We start from the raw sequence: 26442 nt of genomic DNA, 5'->3' as shown, positions 1-26442 counted from the left end.
ACCTGAACTATAGTGAGAGATTGAGCAGGCTGGGACTCTATTCTTTGCACACAATAGAATGAGGGGTGTTCTTATAGAGGTTTATAAAGTAATGAGGGGAAAAGATCGGGGAGACGCACACAGTCTCTTGCACAGGGTAGGGGAATCGAAAACCAGAGGTTTTAGGTGAAGGGGGAAAGATTTAATAGGAATCTGAGGGGTAAATTTTTCACACAACGGGTGATGAGTGTATGGGACGAGCTGCCAGATGAGGTAGTTGAGGCAGGGACTATTCAATGTTTAAGTAACCATTGGGCAGGTACTGCACATGGATAGAACAGGTTCAGAGGGACATGGGCCCTAAAATATATTGCCCTAGGACACAGGCAGGTGGGACCAGTGTAGGTGGGAAATGTTGGTCGCTGGGACCTGTTTTTTCATTGGGCTGTTTCTGCATTGTATGACTCTATGGCTCTAAACCTCCAACGCATGTGACACCTGCCTTCATGCTCTCTTGCCCCCTTGGCACTGCCCGCATGCCATGTCGCTGCCTCAAGCTTGGCAGCAAGCCAGGTAGCCTGCAAAGGAACTGGCTGAACATTGTGTTTTCTTCCTATTTAAGATAATCATCTGAGGACAGTATGCCCTTATTTCCTTTGCCACCATCAAATATTCCATCGGGACTCATGAACTGTTGTCGATGGGATCTGCTGCAGTGTTTCAATTTGTGAGGGGCTGTTACTTCAGCATTGTAAAATAGATTGCTCGAGAAAGCATTGTATCGGTGCATCACAGCTTGGTTTGGCAACAGCTCCATTCACGAACGTAAGAAATTGCAACGAATTGTGGACGCAGCCCAGACCATCACATTCCATTGACTCCATTTACACCTCACGCCGCTTCAGCAAGACCACCAGTATAATCAAGGACCAGTCTCACCCTGGCCACTCCATCTTCTTCTCCCTCCCACCGGGCGGAAGTTAGAGTGTAGGAAGGAAATGCAGATTCTGGTTTGCACCACAGATAGACGCAAAAAGGGTAACTTAGCGGTACATGCAGCATCTCCGGATCGAAGGCTGAAGAAGAGTCTCCACCCTAAACGTCACCCATTCCTTCTCTCCAGAGATGCTGCCTGTCCCACTGAGTGTCTCAGGCATTTTGTGTCCATCTTCGGGGCAAAGGTTAATAAAATGTGAAACCGCACACCTCCAGTTTCAGGGACAGTTTTTCACAGCTGTTATTAGGCAAGTGAACCATCCTACCAACAACAGAGAGAAGTCCTGAACTATTACCTATCGCGTTGGCGACCCTTGGACTATCTTTGATCAGACTTCACTGGCTTTACCTTGCACGATACGTTATTCTTGTTATTGCTGTCATCATTTATCTTTACACGGTGGGCGGCTCAATTGTGATCATGTGTTGTCTTCCTGCTGACTGGTTCGCACGCAACAAAAGGTTTTCACTGTACGTCGGTACACATGACAATAAACTGAGCAAAACTCATTGTTTAGGAAGTGTTTTAACATAGAGCACAGATCAGAACAGCACAATTACAGGCCCTTCGGCCCACCATGGCCATACTGAACATGATGCCAAATTAAACTAATCTTATCTGACTGAACGTGATCCCTGAATTTCCCTCCATTTCCTGCATATCTATGTGTCATAGAATCATAGATCATGAAATACAGCATGGCAACAGTTCTTTCGGCCCAACTTGCCCATGCTGACCAATATGCCTCATTTACACGTCCCACCTACCCGTGTTTAACCAATTCGTATACTATTGCCTATCTAAATGTTTCTTAACTATGTGGTAGGACTTGCCTCAACTATCTCTTCCGGTAGCACGTTCAAAATATTTACCAACCGTTATGTAAAAATGTCGGCCTTAGGTCCCAATTAAATTTTTACCCTCACTTTAAAAGTATGTCCTCTGGTTCTTGATTCTCCTAACCTGGGTAAAAGGCTGCGCATTTATGCTAACTATTCCTCGCATGATCTTTTACCCCATAATATTGTCTCCCATCGCCCTGCGCTCCAAAGAATAAGGCCCTGGCCTGCTCACCCTCTCCTCGTTGTTCAGAAACCTTCAGTCCTGGCAACTTTCTTGGAAATCTTTTCTGCACCCTTTCCAGCTAAATAAAAATTTCCCTCCAAACATGTGCCTCTAAAAGAGCCTCTCAAATGCTACCCTCGCGTCTGGCTCCACTACCTGGCTGCTCGTTCCAGGCATCCACCACCAGCTGCGTAAAAAAGATTTCCCTCGCTCATCTCATTTAAGCTTTACCCGACTTACCTTTCAGCTATGCCCTCTAGTCCATGACATTTCCCCCAAGGTGAAAAAGGGTTCTGACTCTACACCATATCTGCGCCTTTCATAATTTTATATACTTCTATCAGGTCTCCCCTCAATCTCCGGTCTTCCTGAAAAAATATTCCAAGTTTGCCCAATCTCTCCTTGTGGCTCATACCCTCTAATCCCGGAATTTCCTAAGTGCATTTATGCATATGGAAAAATCAACAAGAAAGGTTACCCAAAACCGATACAAAATGCTGGAGTAACTCAGCGGGAAACGCAGAATCTCTGAATAGAAAGAATGGGTGACGTTTAGGGTCGAGATCCTTCTTCAGGCTGAGCTTCGTCTGTAGAAGAATCTCAATCCGAAACGGCACCCATTCCTTCTATCCAGGGTTGCCGCCAGGCCCGCTGAGTTACTCCAGCATTTTGTGCCCATTTTCGGTGTAAACCAGCATCTGCAGTTCCTTCCTATACAAGAAAGGTTACCCATCTTATCTTGGGAAACTATGAGTGGTATCATCCTCCTTGCATCACGCTGTCTTCGTAAATTATCTTAACTCACTGTGGATTAAAAAATGTAATAATTTGTATGTCATAAACAAATGTAATATATAATATATTCCTTTATTCGTCCCACACCGGGGGAGTAAAGATCAGTTTAGTTTATTGTAAATATAAAGTTCAGTTTAGTTTATTGAGTTGAGCCCAATGAGTCCACGCCGACCAGCGATTCTCGCACACTCACACTACCCTACACAAACTTTGAACAAGGGTCAGTCTCACCCCATTGTCATAATCATAGTCATAATTATATTAGTACTTTATTAGCCAGGTAGGTTTTGCAACCAACGAGGAATTTGATTTGCCATACAGTCATACCTATAAAGACAAACAAGACAACCGAATTAACTTTTAAAATGAACATCTACACAGTGACCCTCCCCTCCATTCCTCACTGTGATGGAAGGCAAAAAAGTTTAAGCTTCTTCCCTTCTTTCTTTCCACGCGTTCGGGGCACTAGAATCTTCTGTTGTCGGGGCGATCTTGGCTCCCGCAGCCGGCGGTCGAGATCTCCGCATCGGGGAATGAAGCTCCCGCATCGCGGTGGGCGAGGGGATGGGCGATCGTACCCTCTGTCGGGGCTTGTTGAATCCCGTGTGGCTTGGAGCTTCCCGACATCAGTCTCTACCCGAGACTGCAAGCTGCTCGATGTTGAAATCCGCAGGCCGTGGCTGAAGCGTCGATCCCAGGCAACGGATCGCAGGCTCCGATGGAAAGTCCACGGCCCCGCGGTGGGGCTCAAAATATGTCTCGAGCAAGGCCGCCAGCTTCACGGTGTTAGGCCGCAATAGACATTAGACAATACACAATAGACCATAGACAATAGACAATAGACAACATAAATACACAATAGACAATAGGTGCAGGAGGAGGCCATTCGGCCCTTCGAGCCAGCACCGCCATTCAATGTGATCATGGCTGATCATTCTCAATCAATACCCCGTTCCTGCCTTTTCCCCATACCCCTTGACTCCGCTATCCTTAAGAGCTCTATTCAGCTCTCTCTTGAATGCATTCAGAGAATTGGCCTCCACTTCCTTCTGCTGCAGAGAATGCCACAGATTCACAACTCTCTGACTGATAAAGTCTTTCCTCATCTCAGTTCTAAATGGCCTACCCCTTATTGTTAACCTGTGGCCCCTTGTTCTGGACTCCCCCAACATTGGGAACATGTTTCCTGCCTCTAACGTTTCCAACTCCTTAATAATCTTATACGTTTCGATAAGATCTCCTCTCATCCTTCTAAATTCCATTGTATACAAGCCTAGTCGCTCCAGTCTTTCAACATATGAAAGTCCCGCCATTCCGGGAATTAACCTAGTAAACCTACGCTGCACGCCCTCAATAGCAATAATATCCTTCCTCCAATTTGGAGATCAAAACTGCACACAGTATTCCAGGTGCGGTCTCACTTGGGCCTTGTTGAACTGCAGAAGGACCTCTTTGCTCCTATACTCAACTCCTCTTGTTATGAAGGACAACATTCCATTGGCTTTCTTCACTGCCTGCTGTACCTGCATGCTTCCTTTCAGTGACTGATGCACTAGGACACCCAGATCTCGTTGTACGTCCCCTGTTCCTCACTTGACACCATTCATATAATACTATGCCTTCCTATTCTTACCACCAAAGTGGATAACCTCACACCTATCCACATTAAACTGCATCTGCCATGCACCCGCCCTCTCACACAACCTGTCCAAGTCACCCTGCAACCTCATAGCATCTTTTTCACAGTTCACACTACCACCCAGCTTTGTATCATCTGCAAATTTGCTAATGGTACTTTTAATCCGTTCATCCAAGTCATTAATGTATATTGTAAATAGCTGCGGTCCCAGCACCGAGCCTTGCGGTACACCACTATTTATTGCCTGCCATTCTGAAAGGGACCCATTTATCCCCACTCTTTGCTTTCTGTCTGTCAACCAATTTTCTATCCCTGTCAGTACCCTACCTCCAATACCTTGTGCTCTAATTTTGCCCACTAATCTCCTATGTGGAACCGTGTCAAAGGCTTTCTGAAAGTCAAGGTACACCACATGCACCGGCTCTCCCCTGTCAATTTTCCTGGTTACATCCTCAAAGAATTCCAGAAGATTAGTCAAGCATGATTTCCCCTTCGTAAATCCATGCTGACTCGGAACAATCCTGTTACTACTATCCAAATGCTCCGCAATTCCCTCTTTTATAATTGACTCCAGCATCTTCCAGACCACTGATGTCAGACTAACTGGTCTATAATTTCCCGTTTTCTCTCTCCCTCCTTTCTTACAAATTGGGACAACATGAGCTACCCTCCAATTCACAGGAACTGATCCTGAATCTATAGAACATTGGAAAATGATCACCAATGCGTCCACAATTTCTAGCGCCACCTCCTTAAGTACTCTGGGTTGCAGACCATCAGGCCCTGGGGATTTATCAGCCTTCTGTCCCATCAGTCTACCCAACACCATTTCCTGCCTAATGTGGATTTCCTTCAGTTCCTCCGTCACCCAATGATCTCTGCCCACTAGAACATCTGGGAGATTGCTTGTATCTTCCTTAGTGAAGACAGATCCAAAATATCTCATCAACTCGTCTGCCATTTCCTTGTTTCCCATGATAAATTCCCCCGCTTCTGTCTTCAAGGGACCCACATTTGCCTTGACTATTTTTTTCCTCTTTACATACCTAAAAAAGCTTTTACTATCCTCCTTTATATTATTGGCTAGTTTACCCTCGTACCTCATCTTTTCTCCCCGTATTGCCTTCTTAGTCATCTTCTTTTGCTCTTTAAAAGAGTCCCAATCCTCTGGCTTCCCACTCTTCTTTGCTTTGTTGTAATTCTGCTCTTTTATTTTTATGCTGTCATTGACTTCCCTTGTCATCCACAGGTGTCTCTTACTCCCCTTGGAATCTTTCATCCTCTTTGGGATAAATTGATCCTGCAACTTCTGCATTATTCCCAGGAATACCTGCCATTGCTGTTCCACCGTCTTCCCTGCGAGGGCCTCCTTCCAGTCAATTCTGGCCAGCTCCTGCCTCATGTCTCTGTAATCCCCTTTGCTATACTGTAATACTGACACTTCCGATTTACCCTACTCCATCTCAATTTGTAGAGTAAAACTTATCATATTGTGATCACTGCATCCTAATGGCTCTTTTACCTCGAGTCCCCAGGTTCATTATACAATACTAAATCCAGAATTGCCTTCTCCCTAGTAGGCTACAGTACAAGCTGTTCTAAGAATCCATCTCGGAGACATTCCACAAACTCTCTTCCCTGGGGTCCATTACCAACCTGATTTTTCCAGTTTACCTGCATGTTGAAATCTCCCATAAACACCGTAGCATGACATTTGCCGCAGAGCGACCGGAGAAACGATCCGGAAAACAATCGCATCTCCGGCAAGGTGAGAGATTGAAAAAATGTTTCCCCCTCCCCCAGCCGCACATAAACCATACCAGAGAACATTAACACATACTTTTAAAACACACTAAAAATAACAAAAAAGACGAAAAGATAGACAGACTGTTGGCAAGGCTGCCTTCGCTGACGCCGTATTGTCACCGTATGTCAATTGTCTTTATTAAGGTTTTATTTAGAGATACATCGTGGAAATAGGTCCTTGGGCCCAAAGAGTTCGCGCCGACCAGTGATCACCCCGTACACTATCCTACACCTATAAATTATCCTACCTACTGTATAAACCTATCCAACTGCTGCTGCCCCACTGTGCCACAGAAGCTACTTTCTACATTTTACAGGAGTAAATAATAGACTTGTCTAGGTTCCGTTCTACTACACTCCTTTGCAACCATCTGATTTCAATATCAGCCTGAGAAAATATCCCAAACTGTAGCTGGTGGAACAGGTCACGGACTGGAAAGGTCACCTTATCTGATAAACGGCAATTGCCAAATCCTTGATGAAGTACATGACAAAATGTTGAACAATGCATGACGGCAAAGCGTTTGCCAGAGGTTGAAGCGTTCAGGCTCACAGTGTCGGAGGGGGAGCAGGAGGAGCAGTCCATGTATTCAAAGACATGACTCACCCACCCGAGTCCTTCTTTCTTTCCCTGCTCCCATTGCGAGAATGGTACAGAGTTTGGAAACACGCACCGCCAAACTCAAGAACAGCTTCCTTTCCTCTGCTACCAGGTTTCTAATCGACTCGTCTATAATCCAGGTTACTGTCCGACTCACCTCTATCACATTGAGGACATTGTTCTTTGTCTTTGGTTCTTCCATAAGCTAGGATACAGCCCGATGCATCTTTACTCCGTTTTGGACATTAGACTCTGTCTATGGAACTGATGTGCTACATGCTAAGAACTGCTTGATTAGTTAATTAATTGATTTGGACGCGTGTCAGGGCTCATAACGTAAGAATTTATGAGCAATTTTCTGCACTCTATCTTTTCGATCTACCTACTGTACTTGAGATTCACGATTGTATTTATGTTTGATATAACGGATCTGTTTGCATAGCATTCAAAAAATACTTTTCACTGTACCTTTCTACAAGTGACACCAATAAACCTAATACTTAACAAATCACCATTTTTCAGAAAACCGGAGGACCAGGAGGAAATCCATACAGGTCACAGGGAGAGCGGGCAAACTCCACACACACAGACACACGCAGCACCCGAGTTCAGGATCGAACCCAGGTCTCTGTCGCTGTAAGGCAGCGGCTTTACCAGCTGCTTTACTGTACCGTCATTAAAGATATGGAACGATTCACGAAATTGCGCGTCATCCTTGCGTCGGGGCTACGCCTGCGTTGTTCTAAATTTAGTATATGTGCTAGTAAAGTGAGCAATTAGTGTTTCGAGTGACAGTGTTGAAGACTGAGCAGGAACCGGTGTTTTTTTTTAAAGAGGTAGGCGTGGAACCGTCTGTACGGAGTTTGTAGGTACTCCCCGCGACCTGCGTGGGTTTTCTCCGAGATCTTCGGTTTCCTCCCACACTCCAAAGACGTACAGGTTTGTAGGTTAATTGACTGGGTAAATGTAAAACATGTTCCTAATGTGTGTAGGATAGTGTTAATGTGCGGGGATCGCTGGGCGGCGCGGACTCGGTGGGCCCAAGGGCTTGTTTCCGCACTGTACCTCAATAAAAAAAAAGAAAGAGCCCGTTTGGCCCATCTAGTCCTGGCCGACCAGCGATCCCTGTACACGAGCGCAATCCGACACAACTTACAATTTTACCGAAGCCAATTAATCTACAAATCTTTGAACTAGTGCGAGGAAACCTGAGAAAACACATGCAGGTCACAGGGAGTGTCGGAAGAAACTGTCTATGCTCGTGTATATACAGTATATACTGTCTATACTCGTCTCTACACATTTTAACCTAGACCACTGCTGAAAGCTTCATTCATCATCGTTTCTTTTTTTGCATATTGTTCATTCATTTGTTCTATATTTCTCTACATTACCGTCTATACCTCTCGTTTATAACCATATAACCATATAACAACTACAGCATGGAAACAGGCCTGTCCGGCCCTACCAGTCCACGCCGACCATTCTCCCTGACCTAGTCTCATTTACCTGCACTCAGACCATAACCCTCTAATCCCCTCCTATCCATATACCTATCCAATTTACTCTTAAATAATAAAATCGAGCCAGCCTCCACCACTTCCACCGGAAGCCCATTCCATACAGCCACCACCCTCTGAGTAAAGAAGTTCCCCTTCATGTTACCCCTAAACCTTTGTCCCTCAATTCTGAAGCTATGTCCCCTTGTTGGAATCTTCCCCACTCTCAAAGGGAAAAGCCTACCCACGTCAACTCTGTCCGTCCCTCTCAAAATTTTAAAAACCTCTATCAAGTCCCCCCTCAACCTTCTACGCTCCAAAGAATAAAGACCCAACCTGTTCAACCTCTCCCTGTAGCCTAAGTGCTGAAACCCAGGCAACATTCTAGTAAATCTCCTCTGTACCCTCTCCATTTTGTCGACATCCTTCCTATAATTTGGCGACCAGAACTGCGCACCATACTCTAGATTCGGCCTCACCAATGCCCTGTACAATTTTAACATTACATCCCAACTTCTATACTCGATGCTCTGATTTATAAAGGCAAGCATACCAAACGCCTTCTTCACCACCCTATCCACATGAGATTCCACCTTCAGGGAACAATGCACAGTTATTCCCAGATCCCTCTGTTCCACTGTATTCCTCAATTCCCTACCATTTACCCTGTACGTCCTATTTTGATTTGTCCTACCAAAATGCAGCACCTCACACTTATCAGCATTAAACTCCATCTGCCATCTTTCAGCCCACCCTTCCAAAAGGCCCAAGTCTCTCTGGAGACTTTGAAAATCTACCTCACTATCAACTACTCCACCTATCTTAGTATCATCTGCATATTTACTAATCCAATTTGCCACACCATCAGCCAGATCATTAATGTAAATGACAAACAACAGTGGACCCAACACAGATCCTTGGGGCACTCCACTAGACACTGGCCTCCAACCTGACATGCAATTGTCAACCGTTACCCTCTGGTATTTCCCATACAGCCATTGTTGAATCCATCTTGCAACCTTACTATTAATACCCAACGATTTAACCTTCTTAATCAACCTTCCATGTGGAACCTTGTCAAATGCCTTACTGAAGTCCATATAGACAACATCCACAGCCTTACCCTTATCAATTTCCCTGGTAACCTCTTCAAAAAATTCAAGAAGATTAGTCAAACTTGACCTTCCAGGCACAAATCCATTTTGACTGTTTCTAATCAGGCCTTGATTATCCAAATAATTATATATATTGTCCCTAAGTATCTTTTCCATTAATTTTCCCACCACAGACGTCAAACTAATAGGTCTATAATTGCTAGGTTTACTTTTAGAACCTTTTTTAAACAAAGGCACAACATGCGCAATGCGCCAATCTTTCCCTTCCCACTAACTCGCAGTCCGAAGAAGGATCTTGTCTCGAAATGTCAGCTATTCCTTTTTCTCTGGAGATGCTGTGTGACCCGTTGAATTACTCCAGCTGCTTGTGATTATCTTCGGTCACAGGGAGAATGCACAAAAATCTGTACAGATAACACCCACAGTCAGGATCGAACCAATTAGACTCAAAATTCTGGAGTAACTCAGCGGGGCAGGCAACATCTCTGGAGAGAAAGAATGAGTGGTGTTTCCGGTCAAGACCCTTCTTCAGACTAAGAGGCAGGGAAGAGGGAGACTAGAGATATGGAAGGGTAGGGTGTGAAAACTAAGATGAGAGCGGATCTTATCGAGACGTGTAAGATTATTAAGGGGTTGGACACGTGAGAGGCAGGAAACATGTCCCGAATGTTGGGGAGTCCAGAACCAGGAGCCACAGTTTAAGAATAAGGGATACGCTATTTAGAACGGAGATGAGGAAAAACGTTTTCAGTCAGAGAGTTGTGAATCTGTGGAATTCCCTGCCTCAGAAGGCAGTGGAGGCCAATTCTCTGAATGCATTCAGGAGAGAGCTAGATAGTGCTCTTAAGGATAGCGGAATCAGGGGTACGTGGAGAAGGCAGGAACGGGGTACCGATTGAGAATGATCAGCCATGATCACATTGAATGGCGGTGCTGGCTCGAAGGGCCGAAGGGCCTACTCCTGCACCTATTGTCTATTGTCTATTGTCTAAAACGATCTTTCAAAGCAGATGATGCCAGTTATCTGGCGCTGAAAGGCATCAACTCTCCCGCTGCATGACCCTGTCACCAAGGTGTAGCACAGCTTGAATTATGTGTTCCTGTTATCTAGAAGGCCCAGAACAAAGTGGAGAGCTGGTGAGATCGTATCTGCTGCTGATGTGGGCCAACTGAAGCAGATCCAGGTCACTTCTGGGGGAAGAGATTCACACCATAACGAAACTGCTGAAGCGTTTTATTAAGTGCTAGCAGGCAATAATTATTGAGGCAGGTATCGATGCTCTAAGTGTGGTTTGGTTTAGAAATACGGTATGGACACAGGCCCTTCGGTCCACCAACTCCACACCAACGATCGATCACCCCTTCACACTGGTTCTACGTTACCGATGTTTGCATCCAGTCCTTACACACTATGGGGAAATTTTACAGAGGGCCAATTAACCTTTCAACCCTCACGTCTTTGGGACGAGGGAACAAACCGGGGTACCCGGTGGTAACCCACGTGTTCAGAGTGACAACGTGCAGACTGCACACAGACAGACGGCACCTGAGGTCATGGTGAAACCCAGGTCGCTGGTGCGGCGAGGCAACGGCTCTACCAGCTGCGCCACTCTGCTGCCAACCCCTCGTCTTGGGAACCAAAACGATAGATACCCTTTGGAAGCAATTGGGAACCACAGACTGCAGAAGCGAGTGGTTGCACATGTCGCTGAATACGGCAGCCAGTTGATCTGCACTGGGCTTTAACGCTCGGGGTGGTACACTATCTGGGCCGGACTCTTTGCGTGCATTCACTGTTTTTCAAAATGGCCGCGCCGTTGTGTTTGGCTGCCTGTCGTCGCTCACCTGGAGATCGTAGTGTTCTTCGAGCCACTTTGGTTTACGACCGCCGAACCCTCCTGTTGATCCGACCCTCCGTCGTCGACTTCTTCAGTCCAGGTCCCGGACAAAGTTTCTTCCAGCGATCGCTCCTCGATCAACTCCCGGTAGATGTGCGGGCCCAGCCTTACATCCACCGCCGCACGCACCGCGCTAGGAGGCGGGGTAAACGCGCGGGAACATTCGAAAATTAAAAAAACCTCGCCCGCGCTCATCCAACAGCGGCATACCTCGCCCAGCGCTGCGAAGTCGGACCTGGTCGACCTTACTGCTCCATCCACCGGCGCTCCCTCGAGCACAGGTATGCCGCTCTTCGACCGATCGTCCCGGTCTCTGGACTGCCGGCCCGTGGGCTCCCAGCAAGGCCATCTGTGAAGCGCAGCGGCGTGGTCTCCCTGAATCTCCGCCCGCTGGCGTGGGAGCCGCTACCAGACCGAAGCTCACCTGCTGTCCCTGCTAAAGTGGCCCTGATCAACGCAAGATCCCTACAGAACAAGACCTTCATCCTCAACGACTTCTTCACCACCCGTGGATTGGACTTCTTACTGCTCACAGAATCCTGGCTTAACCCTGGTGAGCTTGCTCCACTCGTGGAACTCTGTCCTGATGACTGTAACTTCTTCACCTCGCCTAGGCTCTCCGGACGCGGTGGGGGCTTAGCCACTGTGGTTAAGAAACATTTCAACTGCCGCCTCCTGAACGCTGATCATTTCTCCAGTTTCGAGGTGCAACTGATTAAAGTAGGCCTAGCCTATCCCCTCTTAATTGTTCTTGTGTATCGCCCACCAAAAATGCATAAGGACTTCATCACCCAATTTGCTGATCTGATTTCTAGCATTTTGCCCAAATTTGACCGGATCATGATTCTAGGTGACTTTAATATTCATGTTTGCTGTCCCACTAAGCCTCTTGTGAGTGAATTTATGCACCTGGTTGAGTCCTTCAATCTGACTCTTCACACCACGGGACCCACTCACAAGTTAGGCCATACTCTCGACCTAGTGTTATCGTCCGGATTCCCAATCAACAACATTGTAACTACTGAAGCCTGTCTATGGGACCACAGCGCTATCATTTTTGACGCATCTCTGCCTTTATCTCCCGCAAAATCTCATCTCCCTGTTCGCTACTCCCGCGAAATAAATTCATTGACTGCCAGTAAATTCTCCGAGGCTCTCACAGCTGCCCCCAACATCTGTACTATTGAGGCCTCTCCCCCCCATCTCAGCACTGAAGATCTCGCCTCTTTATTTAATATCACTTGCTCTTCCATCCTGGATTCTATCGCTCCCCTTAAAATGAAAAAGCCTAAGCCCAATGGTCGGCCGTGGCTCAATGACACCACCAAAGCCCTAAGAAGGGAGTGCAGAAAATCAGAAAGGAGGTGGAAATGCGAAAAGCTTCAAATTTCCTTCGAAATTCTGAGAAACAATCTGCTCAAATACCAGGAAGCAGTAAAGTCTGCTAGAGCACAATACTTCTCCGACCTTATTTCCAAAAACTCTCATAACTCCAAGGTCCTATTTAGAACAATTACCTCTGTCATATGTCCCGCCCCCACTACCAGCTTAGTTGGGTCCCCTGCTAAGTGCGAAGAATTCGCTAAATTTTTCGCCAACAAAGTTGAGAACATTAGAATGAACATTTCCCGTCCCACCCATGACCTAGCTGTCTCACTAGTCTGTTCATCTAAATTGGACTGCTTCCAACCCGTCACTCTATCCTCCCTTGCAAAGCTTGTCTCCGCTATGAAACCTGCAACCTGCCCCCTTGATCCTGCCCCACTGCCCTTCTGAAGGATGTCATTGCAATAGCCGGTCCCAGCATCCTCTCTATTATCAACAGTTCTCTGGCCACTGGCACTGTTCCAACCAGTTTCAAGCACGCGGTGGTCTAGCCCCTACTGAAAAAACCTAACCTAGACCCCACCTTGCCTAGCAACTACAGACCCATTTCCAAACTGCCATTCCTGTCAAAAGTCCTTGAAAAGGCAATTCTAAACCAATTAGTGCCCTACCTGCACCAATACACCATCCTGGAAAGTTTCCAGTCAGGTTTCAGAGCCCACCGCAGCACAGACTCTGCCTTGTTGAAGGTACACAACGACTTGCTTCTCGCCATCGACACCGGCGACTGTGCAATCCTGCTCCTTCTCGACCTCAGCGCAGCGTTCGATACAGTGGACCACACCATCCTTATTGACCGTCTCCGGTACGCGGTTGGCATTGATGGCACTGCCCTGAGCTGGTTCGCTTCGTACCTCAAAGATAGGAGTTTCGCCATCAACATAGGCAGTTATTCCTCTGCTCCAGCTAGCCTCTCCTGCGGAGTTCCACAAGGCTCCATCCTAGGCCCCATTCTCTTCTCTCTATACATGCTCCCCCTTGGCCAAATCATTCAAAGACACGGCATTTCTTTCCACTGCTATGCCGATGACACTCAACTTTACCTCCCCCTGAAACCCAACAACCTGTCAAATTTAAACAGCCTCTTACACTGCCTTGAGGACATAAAATGTTGGATGGCACAGAACTTCCTCCAATTAAATGAGAGCAAGTCTGAGGTCATCCTATTCGGCCCCCCCCGACACCATCAAATCGATAACATGCAGTCTTGGAAGTCTATCCTGCCTAGTCAAACCGCATGTCAAAAACCTCGGCATGATATTTGACTCTGCATTAAAATTTGATAAGCAAGTCAACGCTGTGGTAAAAGCCAGCTTCTTCCAACTTCGAACCATAGCTAAAGTCAAACCTTTCCTCCAATTCGACGACACAGAAAAAATCATTCACGCTTTCATTTCCTCCCGCCTAGACTACTGCAACTCCCTATACACTGGGATCAGCCAATCTTCCCTGTCCCGCCTGCAACTGGTCCAAAACGCCGCAGCTAGACTCCTGACGGGTACCCGTAAAAGGGACCACATCACCCCGATCCTGGCCTCTCTCCACTGGCTCCCTGTACGGTACAGAATCAACTTCAAGCTCCTCCTATTCACGTATAAAGCCCTAAATGGACATCCACCCCCACATCAAAAATCTTCTAACCCCCCTCTCTAACCCAGGTCCCTCAGGTCGGCCGACTTGGGGCTACTCACTATCCCGCGGTCCAGGCTTAAGCTCAGGGGTGACCGCGCTTTTGCGGTTGCAGATCCTAGACTGTGGAACAGCATCCCTCTCCCCACCAGAACTGCCCCATCCGTCGACTCCTTTAAGTCCAGGCTCAAAACCTATTTCTACTCCCTAGCGTTTGAGGCTCATTGAGGAGGCGCTGTGAGCTGTTTGCGTGCTACTGTATGTTTCTTTTTTTTTTCCTTAGTACCTAATCAGATGTACTGGTCAACGTGGGTTGTTTTTAAATGTGCTATACAAATAAAATTGACTTGACTTGACTTGACATTCACTTTCCTGAACGTTGCTCTGACGTGGTGTCAGACATCGATATCACTGTGTCAGGGGCAGTGTGGCATTGTGGAGTCATAGATTCATACAGCATGGAAACTTGCCGACACCGACCAACATGCCCAATGTAGACTCGTCCCACCGCCCTGCGTTTGGCCCATATCCCTCTAAACCTGTCCTATTCATGTATCTGTCTAAATGTTTCTGAAACGTTGCAACAGTACCTGCCTCAACTACCTCCTCCACAACGTATAAGATTATTAAGGGGTTGGACACATTAGAGGCAGGAAACATGTTCCCAATGTCGGGGGAGTCCAGAACCAAGGGTCACATTTTAAGAATAAGGGGTAGGCCATTTAAAACAGACATGAGGAAAAACTTTTTCAGTCAGAGAGTTGTGAATCTGTGGAATTCTCTGCCTCAGAGGGCAGTGGAGGCCAATTCTCTGAATACATTCAAGAGAGAGCTAGATAGAGCTCTTAAGGATAGCGGAGTCAGGGGGTATGGGGAGAAAGCAGGAACGGGGTGCTGATTGAGAATGATCAGCCATGATCACATTGAATGGCGGTGCTGGCTCGAAGGGCCGAATGGCCTACTCTTGCACCTATTGTCTATTGTCTATTGTCTATGTACCTGCACGACAAGATCCCTCTACTCCCCAACACTTCCCAGATCCCTGACGTTCACCGCGGCGGTCAGACTGCTGTCCATGTTAGAATTTCCAAAATGAAACATCTCACACCTCAGAATTACATTGCATTAATCACTCTTCGGCCCACCTGACCAACCGATCAAGATGCTGCTGCATTTTTTGACAACCATCTTCACTATCTTACAAGTTGATGCCATTAAATAGTTGCTTGTTTTTGTTTATGGTGAGTGAGAGTTTTCTTTGCATCAATGTTCAAATGGGTGTTCTGTCTGTAATTTGACTCATCAAAATCCACGATTTAACCAACTGCAGTGGTGCCATTGGCGAATAGAGATGGCATTGGAGACGTGTTTGGCCGATGAGTCAGGGGTGTAAGGAGAGTAGAGCAGAAGGCTAAGCACACTGCCGTGAGGTGGACCTGTGTTGATGGTCAGTGAGGAGGAGACGTTGAAACTGATCCACACAGACTGAACATAGACGTGAAAATCTGGAGTAACTCATCAGGACAGGCAGCGTCTCTGGATAGAAGGAATGGGTGACGTTTCGATTCTAGACCCTTCAGAATGAGAGTCAGGGGAGAGTGAAACGAGAGATCAAAGGGGACGAAGATGAACTAACATGTAGAATAGATCATTGGTAGCTGCGGTAAGTTGACAACGAGGCATGCAATTTCAGGTGAGCAAGCAGACTGGAAGGAGCACGAGGATGGGGAGGGATGGAGAGAAAGGGGAAGCAAGGGTAACCTTTACATTATTTACCAATACTCCCCTCCGCCGAGCAGAGCTGGTCCTTACCCTCGACAATTTCTCCTTCGACTCCTCCCACTTCGTCCAAATCGAAGGCGTAGCTATGGGTACTCGCATGGGCCCTAGCTATGCCTGCTCTTTGTACGGTACGTCGAACAATCCCTGTTCCAGGTGTACACTGGCCTTATCCCAGAACTCTACCTCCGCTACATTGACGACTGCAATGGTGCTACCTTCTGCACCCATGCAGAACTCTCTGACTTCAGCAACCTCACCACTAACTGCCGTCCTGGTCTCAAATTTACTTGGACCATCTCCGACATCTGCCCACCGTCTCTGGAGCTCAGAATCTCCATCACAGGAGACAGACTATTGACCGACATCTACTACAAACCCACTGACTCCCATAACTATCTTGACTACACTTCTTCCCACCCAGTTTCCTGTAAAGGCTCTATCCCTTTCTCCCAATTCCTCCGCTTACGCCGCATCTGCGCGCAGGATGAGGTGTTGCATTCAAGGGCATCAGAGATGTCCTCATTCTTTAGGAAACGAGGGTTCCCCTCTTCCATTATAGATGAGGCTCTCACTAGGATCTCCTCAACATCCCGCAGCTCCACTCTTGCTCGCCCTCCCCCTATTCTTAACAAGCACAGAGTCCCCCTTGTTCTCACCTTCCACCCAATTAGCCGTCGCATGCAAAATGTTATCCTCCAAATTTCTCGCCACTTCCGACGGGATCTCACTACTGGCCACATCTTCCCATTCCTACCCCTTTCTTCTTTCCGCATAGACCGTTCCCTCCGAAACACCCTGGTCCACTCGTCCCTTCCCACCCAAACCACACCCTCCCCAGGTACTTTCCCCCGCAACCGTAGGAGATGCAATACCTGTCTCTTTACCTCCCCCCTCGACTCCATCCAAGGACCCAAACAGTCTTTCCAGGTGAAGCAGTGGTTCCAGGTGTCAACTTTTCTACATCGGCGAGACCAAGCGCAGGCTCGGCAATCTTTTCGCTAAACACCTCCGCTCAGTCCGTCTTAACCTACCTGATCTCCCGGTGGCTCAGCATTTCTACTCGCCCTCCCGTACCTAATGTAACTTGTCTGTTCTGGGCCTCCTCCATTGTCAGATTGAGACCCGACGCAAATTGGAGGAACAGCACCTCATATTTCGCTTGGGTAGTTTACACCCTAGCGGTGTGAAAATTGACTTCTCTATCTTAAAATATTCACTGCTTTCGATCTCTATTCCCTCCCCTTCTAAATTCTCTATCCCACCCCTCGCCTGACATCAGCCTGAAGAATGGTCTCGATGCGAAACGTCAGCCATTCCTTCTCTCCCGACATGCTGCCTGACGCTCCAAGTTACGCCAGCATTTTGTGTCTACATCAGATAAGTCATCATGCATACCGCTGGGTAGGAAGTTGCCCAAGCGAAATATAAGGTGCTGTTCCTCAAATTTGCATTGGACCTCACTCTGACAGTGGAGGAGGCCCAGGACAGAAAGGTCAGTATGGGAATGGATAGGTGTTAAAGTGTTTAACATCCGGGAGATCGTGTAAATCTTGACGGACTGAGCGGAAGGTTTCAGTGAAATGATCCCCGAGCCTATGCTTGGCCTCGCCAATATGTAGGAGTCCACACCTGGAAAAGCGGATATAGTAGATGAGGGAGGAGGGGATGCAAGTAAACCTCTGCCTCACTTCAAAGGACTGTTGGAGTCCTTGGATGGCATTGAGGCACCAGGTTTAGGGGCAGGTGTTGCATCTACTGCGGTTGCAGGAGAAATTACCTGGGGAGGGAATGGTTTGGGTGGGAAGGGACGATTTAACCAGGGAGATTCAGAAGGAATGTTCACTGCCGAAAGAGAAAAGGAGTGGAGATGGTGAGATGTGGCTCGTGGAGGGATCCCATTGGAGGTAGCGAAAATATTGGAGGATTGTGGCTGTATGCAACTGCTGATGGGATGAAAGGTGAGGATGAGGGGGACTCTGTCCCTGTTGCGACTGGGGGGTGGGGTATTAAGGAGGCATTTGTGAGGCCTTCATCTGTGATGGAAGAGGGGAATCTCCGTTCCCGAAAAGATAATGACATACCGGATGTCCTGGTATGGAACACTTAACCTTAGCTGCAGATGTGTCTTAGACGGAGGAATTGAAAGTAGGAGATAGAGCCTTTGAAGGAGGCATAGTGGGAAGAAGTGTAGTCTAGATAGCGTCTGGGTATCTAGGTAGTTTCATGCTATATGTCAGTTGATAGGATATCACCTGTGATGGGGACAGTGAGATCAAGAAACGTTAGGGAGAAAGAAACATAGAACATAGAAAATAAATGCAGGAGGAGGGCATTCGGCCCTACGAACCAGCATCGCCATTCATTGTGATCATGGCTGATTGTCCCCCATCAATACCCGGTGCCTGCCTTCTTCCTATATCCCTTGATTCCACTATCCCCTAGAGCTCTATCTCCCTCTATCTTAAATCCATCCAGTGATTTGGCTTCCACCCCCCTCTGTGGCAGAGAATTCCACAAATTCACAACTCTCTGGGTGGCAAAGTTGTTTCTCACCTCAGTTTTAAAAGGCCTCCCTTTTATTCTAAGACTGCGGCCCGTGGTCCTGGCCTCGCACAACATTGGGAATTTTTTTCCTGCATCTAGCTTGTCCAGCCTTATAATTTTATATGTTTCTATTAGATCCCATGTCATCCTTCTAAACTCCAGTGCGTACAAGCCTAGTCTTTTCAATCTTTCCTCATATGACAGTCCCGCCATCCCAGGGATCAATCCCACGGATGTCGGGGATGGTCCAAGTGAATTTGAGTGCAGTATGGAAATTAGTAGTGCAGTTTGGAAAAATGATTTGAGTGCAGTGCCGGAAAAGTGCGTGAGTTCTGCATGGATGCAGGAGGTGGCACCGATGCAGTCGTCAATGTAGCAGAGATGCAGTTCGGGTATAGGGCCAGTGTACGCCTCGAACAGGTATTGTTCTACGTACACTACAAAGAGCCAGGCATAGCTGGGGCTAACACGAGTGCCCTTAGGTGTGCCTTGGATTTACAGGAAGTAGGAGGAATTGAAGGATAAATTGTTACGAGCTCCCCTAGGCGGAGGAGAGTGTTAGTACAGGATAATTGGCTGGTTCGGCGGTAGAGGAAGAAACGGTGTGCCTTCAGGCCTTCCTGGTCAGGGATGGAGTTGTAGAATGACTGAACATCCATAGTACAGCTGATGGAGTGGGTGCCTAGAAAAAGGTAGTAATTAAAGAGCCGAAGGGCATGTGAAGTATCTTGAACTGCGTTTCAACTTCAGAGAGGCGGGTTCGACCCTGAGAACGGGAGCTTGTCTGTACGGAGTTTGTCCGTTCTCCCCGTGACCTGCGTGGGTTTCCTCCGAGATATTCGTTTTCCTCCCACACTCAAATGTTTGCAGGTTGATTGGCTTGGTATAAATGTAAAATTGTCCCGCGTGTGTGTAGGACTAGTGTTGGTGTGCTGGGATCACTGGTCTGTGCGGAATCGGTGGCCCGAAATTAAACTAAACTAAACTAAACTAAACTAAACTAAACTAAACTAAACTAAACTAAACTAAACTAAACTAAACTAAACTAAACTAAACTAAACTAAACTAAACTAAACTAAACTAAACTAAACTAAACTAAACTAAACTAAACTAAACTAAACTAAACGTAACTAAAGGCAAGTTTGCTGACGATGGTAAATTAGCTGACATTAAATATGGTTGTCCAAAATTGCTAGATAACCTAGCTGCGGAATGGCCAGTGCAATTTAATGCAGATAAGTGCGAGGTATTGGATTTTGGGAGTCGGATGGCGTAGGGGCTTCACGTTGAAAGGCAGGACCCTGGGGAGTGCGGTAGAACAGAGCGATCAAGATGTGCACTTTCATAATACCACGAGAGATATACGCAGTAGCTAAGTATTTTGGTAAACTGAGCTTCAACAGTCACGATATTGTGCATAGAGGTTGAGCATGTTAAATTTGCAACGATTTTGGTACGGCCACATTTAGAGTACGGTGCTCACTTTGGTCACCCAGCTTCAGGAAGGACGTCATTGAGGTGGAAACCGCGCAGAGAAGATTCACGATTTGCCAGGACTTGCGGACCAGAGCTCTAGGGAGTGGTTCAGCAGGCAGGCATCTCATGGGAACGCAGGCGGCACAAGCAAGATCTACATAAAACACCATACGAAATATATAGTGTAAACCATCCAGGATTGGGAAATCAAAAAGTAGTGGACACTGGTGTAAGGCTGAAAATGAGAATGCCAGGATTTGATAGGAAACTGCGGGATATCCCTTTCACTCAATGAGCGATTGATGCACAGAGAGAGCTATCAGAGTACCTAGTTATTGCAGGTAGGGTAATAGTTTTCAAAGAAACTAGGATAGGTACATGGATAGGAGGGGTTTTGGGGAAGATGTGGCAAACGCGGACAGATGAGACTAATGTAGATGGGGCATTTTGGTCTGCATAGTTAAGGTGGACCGGGGAGATATGCTTCCGTGCTGCATGACTTCATAACTGGAACTCAAATTTCAAACCGTTAGATTGCAAGCTACCCAGGCGGAATATGAAGTGCGGCGTCTGCTGTTTGCTTGTACCCTCACTATACCAAACGATGAGACAGAGGACAGAAGAGTCGGGATGGGAATGGGTAAATGAATGATAATGACTGGGAAGTGGAGATCCGGCAGGCTTTGACGGTCAGAGCGCTTTGCAGGAAAGGTGTACATGAACACATCACATGTAAAATGTGGTATAAATACATTTACTTGTAAATAGGTTAAATTATGATGATTTGCATACAATGCATAACACATACCTCCACCATTGGCTTTAATTAAATGGCACAGACGGTTATGAGATCATGACACAACCGGTCTGCAGGGGGCGCACGATCCTTTACTCTGACACATACAGGTTGCCCGGTCCAGAAATACTCAGAGCTGGTCTCATTCATTCCCTTTACTCCCTGCTCCGGCAATTAGGTCGCATTGTTTCAGTCCCGAGACAGTTGATCGAAACATTCACCATGACTACTTTATTGCAACTCTCCCAGACCCAACAGTGTGTCTTTGTTTCAGCTCTTAATAGACGACGCTGCTGTGGGTAACTCGTTACCCTATTCATTACAGATTATCATTTATTACATCAGATTTATTTTTGAACAATCTTAAGACATATTGTGAAGGGATACTTGATTGCATTCTTCAGTTCGTCTCTGAACCTAGACTCAGTGAGCACATAAATAAACGTGTTTGTGCACGAACTTAGAATTTTAAGCATGTACGCAGTTGAAATTGCGAAATACCTTGGGTTATCGTAGCTTTGGACTTGGTGTAAGTTGGCAATATGCGTGTAAATGAAGAAGCACACGTCCGTAAGCCACAGGAGGATGAAACTTCCGGACACACAAAAGAGTAAAATGATCGATTTCCTTCGACTTTGCATCTCCGAGTCCTCCTGTTTCTCGCCACCGGCGTGTGCGCGGAGCTTCCTGCGGGCTCGGCTCGCCACCACGATGGATCTGACCGTCAGGATATTAAGCGTCACAATAACCAAAAATGGAACCAGAGGGGTTAAAATGGTGTGAATCCAGGAGAAAGCAAGCCACCCGGGGTGGAAAAAATACTCCGGCTTTTCCAAGCACCCCATTGGCAGGCCTACATAAGCAGAATAAAATGCAAAGTAGTAGGGGATGTTCCGTATTAAGCTCACCACATACACTGTTGCTATCGCCACCCTGGCGATTCTAACCGTGCAGTATTTGGTCTTAAAGCCCTGGCAACAAATGGCCACAAAGCGATCAAATGTAAAAGCGACAGTTAACCAGACTGAGCAGTCCAGAGACACATATCCCATCACTTGTTGTAGGGTGCATGGAACTGTGTGAGTGAACCCGCGAAAAATCTCATAGTAAATGTAGTGTATCGCCTCGTTGAAGAAGACGGCCGATAGATCTGCTGCCGCCATCGCCACCAGATAGTGAGTGATGCACCGGGACAGACCGCAATTTCCCCGTCCGAGAACGATGATCGCCACTAAATTACCTGCGGGGAAATGAACACAGACGGCTTTTGAACCTGGTCACCAGATGCAAGGTGCTCTCCATGTTCGTTGTCATGGTGCAGGCACGACCCCTACAGCTGTACTGCGGTATGACACTCGCCCGCGCCAAATAACAATTCATCATGAAAATTGTACGAAGGCTTAACCGAAAATTAAAGGTGGGTTTGAGTGGTATGGGTTGAGATGAAGTAGCCGTGTCCAGCATAGACACGGTACTAAACGCCACCTTTATACGTGGTTGCTTCAGTCTCGTGTATTCCGGGAGAAAGACACTTTGGACCCTGTGTTGCTGTCATCTCCATCCGGGATTAATACAGCCTTCCGAAACCGTTCTAACAATTGTCCGAGTGATCGGCAAACAAAGGATTATAATTATGTCATTTCAGTGGCATTACAAGTGAGGATTTGTGTTCACGGAGCCCGCACTTTCTATAAAACTTCACATCGGGAACCACGCAGGGACCGCGCACTGCGACCCTTTCTGAGCCACTCCGAGTGTTGCATCTCCCCCTCCCATCAACGACCCTCTTCAGTTCCCCGTCGGCATCGTGAGCCGACATCCCGCATCGTTTCCTCTCACTGACATCTACCAACAAAATGCAAAATATGCAACTTCTTGAAATAATTTCAGAGACACGCTGTTGTCTTGTGTTTTTGCGTGGCGGATACATTAGATGGGCAAACCCCGGGCAATCCTTCACTCTCCTGATCCGAAGAGTCGTCAATTACATTTCTCCCAGCTGCACATTAATTCCGCTACTTAGAAAGATTGTGAAATTCTGTTTAACTGATATTTCTGAGATACCTCTTGAGATTGTCCTAAGATTGTTTTGTACATCTGCCAACATTTGCTCAGCCTGTTTTGTATCTAAGTTTTCAACATAATGTAAAAAACTGACATGTGAAGCCCAGTGCGGCTCCCGGAACCTCTACCATCAATGCCCCAGTTCCCGATTCGTTCAGCCAGCACGCAAAATTTTTCACGGTATCTCGGTAGGGCTGACAAAAATGAACCAAACCGAACCGAACCAAACTAAACCAAACCGAAACAAACCAGAAAGGAATGGGGGCTCTGGACAGATGTGGTTCAGTTGTCTTGCAGCACGGGTTTAATAAAGACCGGGATGGTTCCCGTTAAATTGGGATTTTTGGCGACAGCGAAGATTCACGAGGATAGTGCCACGATTGGAGGGTCTGAGGTACAGGTATTGAGTGAGTAGGCTAGGACTCTGCCTTGATGCGCAGGAGGATGGGGGTAGTCTTATAGAGTTGTATAAAATCATGAGAGGAATAGATCGTGCAGATGGACATAATCTTTTGCCCAGAGTAGGTGAATCGAGGATAAGAGGAGATCGGTTTAAGGTGAAGGAGAAAAGTCAAGTCAAGTCAAATTCATTTGTCACATACACATACACGATGTGCAGTGAAATGAAAGTGGCAATGCCTGCGGGTTGTGCACAAAAAGAATTACAATTACAGTATATAAATAAAGTTAATAAGTTACTATTAGTGTCGACAAAAATTTAGTCTCTGGGGTTATAAAAGTTGACAGTCCTGATGGCCTGTGGGAAGAAGCTCCGTCTCATCCTCTCCGTTTTCACAGCGTGACAGCGGAGGCGTTTGCCTGATCGTAGCATCTGGAACAGTCCGTTACTGGCGTGGCAGGGGTCCCTCATGATCTTGCTTGCTCTGGATCTGCACCTCCTGATGTATAGGTCCTGCAGGGGGACGAGTGTAGTTCCCATGGTGCGTTCTGCTGAACGCACTACTCTCTGCAGGGCCATCCTGTCCTGGGCAGAGCTGTTCCCAAACCAGACTGTAATGTTGCCAGACAGGATGCCAAGGGACACATTTTTTCAACGAAAGGGTAGTGGGTGTACGAAACAAGCGCCCAGAGGAGGTAGGTGAGGCAGGGACTATCCCAATATTGAAGAAACTGTCAGACAGGTACAAGGATCGGACAGGCTGAGAGGAATATGGACCACACTCGGGCAGGTGAGACTAGTGTAGCTGGGACTTGTTGGCCGGTGTGGGCCAAAGGAACTATTTATACATTGTATCACTCTATGACTCAATGACTCTAAACGACAAATTAACCCCAAACCTCCACCCACCACCAGCATAGACTGCGATGGTTCCAGATAAATTGGGATTGAAAGATTTCGGTTCCGGGGCTGGTGTTATGTGCCCTTCCATAGGTCTCGGTGAATTTTGACCTGTATGTAGGTTCAGGAATAAATTAGAAATGCAAATGATATGTTGGCCACTTTTACAGCAAGCGTTTCTGAGCTCAACTTTCAAATGTTTTACATTAATTATATGGGCACGTAAAATATTGCGCAAGGATATTGGGCCCCACGTCCACCCTGTTGTGTTTGACAGGGTCATGGTTGATCATCTTTTTTAACCTCCTGTTTCGGCCTCCTCCCCATCTCCATTGAGCCCTCGTTGGCATTTCAGTACTTGTATTTGTCACTTCTCGTTGTATATTTGGTGGCAAATAGTTTCCAGAGATTCATCATCCTCCAACTAAATAAATATATATAGGTCTGAAGAAGGGTCTCAACCCGACACGTCACCTATTCCTTCTATCCAGAGATGCTGCCTCTTCCGCCTATTCAGCGTTTTGTGTCTATCTTCGGTGCAAACCAACATCTGCAGTTGCTTCCCACACACACACACACGCACACACACACACACACGCACACACACACACGCGCACACACACACACACACACACACACACACACACATATATATATATGTGTCATATATATATATATACATATATATATACATATATGTGTGTGTGTTTGTGTGTCTGTGTCTGTGTGTGTGTGTTTGTGCGTGTGTGTGTGTGTGAAGGAAGCACATAGAAAACAGAGATACACACTTACACACACACACACACACACACACACACACGCGCACACACACACACACACACACACACACACACACACACACACACAAACACACACACACACACACACACACACACACACACACACACACACACACACACACACACACACACACACACACACACACACACACACACACACACACACACACACACACACACACACACACACACACACACACACACACACACACACACACACACACACACACACACACACACACACATATTGGGCAGCTTCTTCTCCTCCTTCTCCTCCTCCTTCAGCGGCCGCTTTCCACCGATGGCGGCGTCGACGAGGGCCGCTGCCACCGACAGCCCCGTCGCGACTTCAGAAAGTTGGCGGCCCGCTCTCCTCCTCCTCCTCCTCCTCACGCCCCGCCATGTTGTGCGCGCCTCCCGCCGCACCTCTATCTTCTCTCCGCTCGCTTCTCTCCCCTCCCCACTTCCCAGACCCGTCGCCGACCGCCTCGAGTTGTCCCACCACCGCTGCACGACTCGAGTAATCCCACCTCCGCCGCCCGACTCCAGTAATCCCACCTCCGCAGCCCGACTCGAGTAGTCCCACCTCCGCCGCCCGACTCGAGTTGTCCCACCTGCGCCGCCCGCCACGAGTAGTTCCAGGTACGATGCCCGATTCGAGTAGTCTCGCATTCCTTCCTCCTCCCTCCACGCTCGGTAAGTGCCTTTCGCCGCCAACGGCACCAAGGAGGGGAGTGGGGGTCGAATGGGTGGGGGGATGGCTGGGGTTAGGAGGACGGTGAGGGTGGCGGGAGAGAAGAGGTGGGGTGGGAGAGGAGAGAGAGGGAGGGAGTGGTGGGGAAAGGGGGAGTGGGGAAAGTAAGAGTGGGGCTGGGGGAGCAGTATGGGGGGCTGGGGGAGGAGAGAATGGGGGGGTGGTGGAGGACAGAATGGGGAGGGTGGGGGAGGAGAGATTGGGGAAAGGGGGTGGTGTGGGAAAAAGGGGTTGGGGAGAGTGACAGTGGGAGAGAAAAGAGTGCGGAGAGGGGAAGCGTGGGAGGAGAAGAGAGTGGTGGTGGGAGAGAGTGAGACTGGGAGGGGGACAGCGGGGGTGGGGGAGAACGGGGGTGAGGGGAGGGGGCAGTGGGTGTCAGGGAAGAGGAGAGTGTGGGGGGTAGTGAGAGGGGATTGGAGGGAAAGGGGGGAAGGTGGGTGGGGAAGGGGACAGTGAGAGTGAAAGGGGAGGAGGAGGTTGGGGGAAGGAGACAGGGTGTGTGGGGCTACGTAGGCTG

At 47.5% G+C, this 26442-nt stretch overlaps 1 protein-coding gene across 1 annotated transcript; it reads right to left on the bottom strand.

Annotated features, from left to right (window-relative positions):
* Positions 1 to 21354: 21354 nt before the first annotated feature.
* On the bottom strand, positions 21355 to 25843 carry LOC144591650 (putative G-protein coupled receptor 139). Its single transcript, XM_078395700.1, has 2 exons — positions 25702 to 25843; positions 21355 to 22247 (listed from the first exon to the last, which is right to left on the bottom strand). The coding sequence occupies exons 1-2, from the start codon at positions 25841 to 25843 to the stop codon at positions 21355 to 21357; spliced, it is 1035 nt and encodes a 344-aa protein (XP_078251826.1).
* Between the last annotated feature and the right edge of the window lie 599 nt (positions 25844 to 26442).

Source organism: Rhinoraja longicauda, unplaced genomic scaffold, assembly GCF_053455715.1.
Source record: "Rhinoraja longicauda isolate Sanriku21f unplaced genomic scaffold, sRhiLon1.1 Scf001322, whole genome shotgun sequence".
NCBI classification, from domain to species: domain Eukaryota; kingdom Metazoa; phylum Chordata; class Chondrichthyes; order Rajiformes; family Arhynchobatidae; genus Rhinoraja; species Rhinoraja longicauda.
Note: the sequence above shows the minus strand (reverse complement) of the source record. Positions and strands in the feature narration are given on the sequence as shown.